The sequence below is a fragment of the Somniosus microcephalus genome, chromosome 34 (genome assembly GCF_052327205.1).
Source record: "Somniosus microcephalus isolate GS21.2 chromosome 34, FLI_Smic_1.0, whole genome shotgun sequence".
NCBI classification, from domain to species: domain Eukaryota; kingdom Metazoa; phylum Chordata; class Chondrichthyes; order Squaliformes; family Somniosidae; genus Somniosus; species Somniosus microcephalus.
Window position 1 is genome coordinate 13,795,962 of NC_141020.1, and position 2,469 is coordinate 13,798,430.

Here is a 2,469-nt window from a genome sequence, read left to right on the forward strand (position 1 = left end):
TGCTGTGCGGAAATTGGCTGCCGCGTTTCCCACATTACAACAGTGACTGCACTTCAAAAAGTACTTCACCGGCTGTAAAGCGCTTTGGGACGTCCTGAGGTCGTGAAAGGCGCGGTAGAAATGCAGGTTCTTTAACAGTCGGGGTGAGAGACATCCTGGATCTCTGACCTGGCTGCCGCAGCAGGCTGCTGGAGTGCTGGGATGAGGCTCGGCTCAGGCCAGCAAGGGTTAATGAGTGCCGTAGCGTGACTGGGGGGAACGGGCGGTCCCAGCACAGAGAGCTGTCCTCCCGAGCCGGCGGCAGGTGCGGTGTGCGTGTGTGTCTTCTGGAGGTTCTCCCCGGCAACTGGTGGGGCGAGAAAAAGGAGAAGGCGAAGAAGATGGGGTGGAAAGGTTAGACCTTACTCCTCTTCTCTGTGCAGAGACAGGACGACAGCGAGGAGCAGCGTGTGGTTCTGTAGCAGCTTTGTGGCGGGGTGAATGCAGCCGTTCCAAGTTTGCGAAACAGGAGTCTTTCCACAGTGCAGAGGCCAGTGACAGCTTACAGTCAGAATTAGCCCAGATACCAGCCTCTGACAGGCACTGGGGAGAAGGGTGTCTCCCGGTTTGACAATGTGGTTCTCAGGTTAACCGATTCAGCTTCAGGAGTTCATTTTTCCCGAATTTCTAGTTCGCTTTTTTTTCCTCCCAGCCCGAGGGCCTCGCGAAAGTTTTTTTTTATTTGCAATTCGATCTGATCAGCTGTCGCCGGATCCTGCGCACCCCGCCTCCCCCTCCCCCCCCTCCGCCCACCCCTCCCCCTCCTCCCCAGCTGCTCCCTCCTGTCCCCTCGGTGAACAGGCTAATCATAGCACCAGGGAATGCTCGGACTCCGGAGCACCGTCCGCTGGGAGGTGACAAGTGTTGAGTTTCAGCTCCCGACGGTGCTGGGTGCGAGGTCCCAGAGCCGGTCGGGCACACGGAGTTCTGCTTCTGTGTCCTCGTCGAGTCACAGAAACTTACGGCACAGGAGGAGGCCACTCGGCCCATCGTGTCCTGTGCCTTTCCTTCATTTCTTTAACAACTTCGAAAGGAATGATTCCTGGGACGGCAGGACTGTCGTATGAGGAGAGATTGGGTCGACTAGGCCTGTATTCACTGGAGTTTATAAGAATGAGAGGGGCTAAGAACACAAAAGAAATCGGAGCAGGAATAGGTCACTTGGCCCCTCGAGCCTGCGCCGCCACTCAATAAGATCATGGCTGATCTTGGGCTCAAAGCCACTTCCCCGCCCGCTCCCCATAACCCTTCACTCCCTTATCTTGTAAAAATCTGTCTATCTCCACCTTAAATGTATTTAATGACTCCGCCTCCACGGCTCTCTGGGGCAGAGAATTCCACAGATTTACGACCCTCCGAGAGAAGAAATTCCTCCTCATCTCAGTTCTAAAAGGGCGACCCTTTATTCTGAAACTATGCCCCCGAGTTCTAGATTTCCCCACGAGGGGAAACATCCTCTCTGCATCTACCTTGTCGAGCCCCCTCAGTATCTGATATGTTTCAATAAGATCACCTCTCATTCTTCTAAACTCCAATGAGTATAGGCCCAACCTGCTCAACCTTTCCTCATAAGTCAACCCCCTCCTCTCTGGAATCAACCGAGTGAATCGTCTCTGAATGATCTCATTGAAACGTATAAAATTCTGACAGGGCTAGACAGACTGGATGCAGGGAGGATGTTTCCCCTGGCCGGGGGGGCCTAGATCGAGGGGTCACAGTCTCAGGATACGGGGTAGGACATTTAGGACTGAGATGTGGAGAAATTTCTTCACTCAGAGGGTGGTGAACCTGCGGAATTCTCTACCACAGAAGGCTGTGGAGGCCAAGTCACTGAATATATTTAAGAAGGAGATAGATAGATTTCTAGACACAAAAGGCATCACGGGGTATGGGGAGAGAGCGGGAATATGGTATTGAGATAGAGGATCAGCCATGATCGTGTTGAATGGCGGAGCAGGCTCGAAGGGCCAAATGGCCAACTCCTGCTCCTATTTTTCTATGTTCTATGTTTCTATGAAATTGACACCGGACAGCAAATGTGTACCAGATGTGTTTTACACTATGGCTTTTTTGTTAATGTGCCAATAATTGTTTCTCCTTTCCTGAGAGCATTGACTTTCTGAGAAGTGGGGGTGGAACGGGTTGCATGGGAACGAGGGCGCTGGCTGCCCTCTCCCCACCCCCCTCCCCCCAGAAGATACCGCTTCTCGCTGGGGGACAGGTCTCACGGGTGCTGCGTCGCAACGGGCAAGAGGGTCCCGCTCACCGGGGAGCCTACGCGGGCACCGCAACCCAGCGCCCTGATTGGGGGGCTTGCAGTGCAGCACTGGGACTGCCCTGTGGATCCCGAATCCGTGAGGATAGATTGCAGGAATCACAAAGTGGGCTGTAGCCACGCGGAAAATGTTGTTCCATCTGCAGTTGATTGGG

At 53.8% G+C, this 2,469-nt stretch overlaps 1 protein-coding gene across 1 annotated transcript in view; it reads left to right on the forward strand.

Annotated features, from left to right (window-relative positions):
- The first annotated feature begins 242 nt into the window (after positions 1-242).
- LOC147096776 (reticulon-1-A-like) overlaps positions 243-2,469 on the forward strand; it is a 26,171-nt gene continuing 23,944 nt past the window's right edge. Inside the window, exon 1 of the mRNA XM_085973397.1 lies at positions 243-393. Coding sequence (XP_085829523.1) covers positions 381-393 — 13 coding nt within the window. The 5' untranslated portion in view covers positions 243-380. The remainder of the gene's footprint in view (positions 394-2,469) is intronic.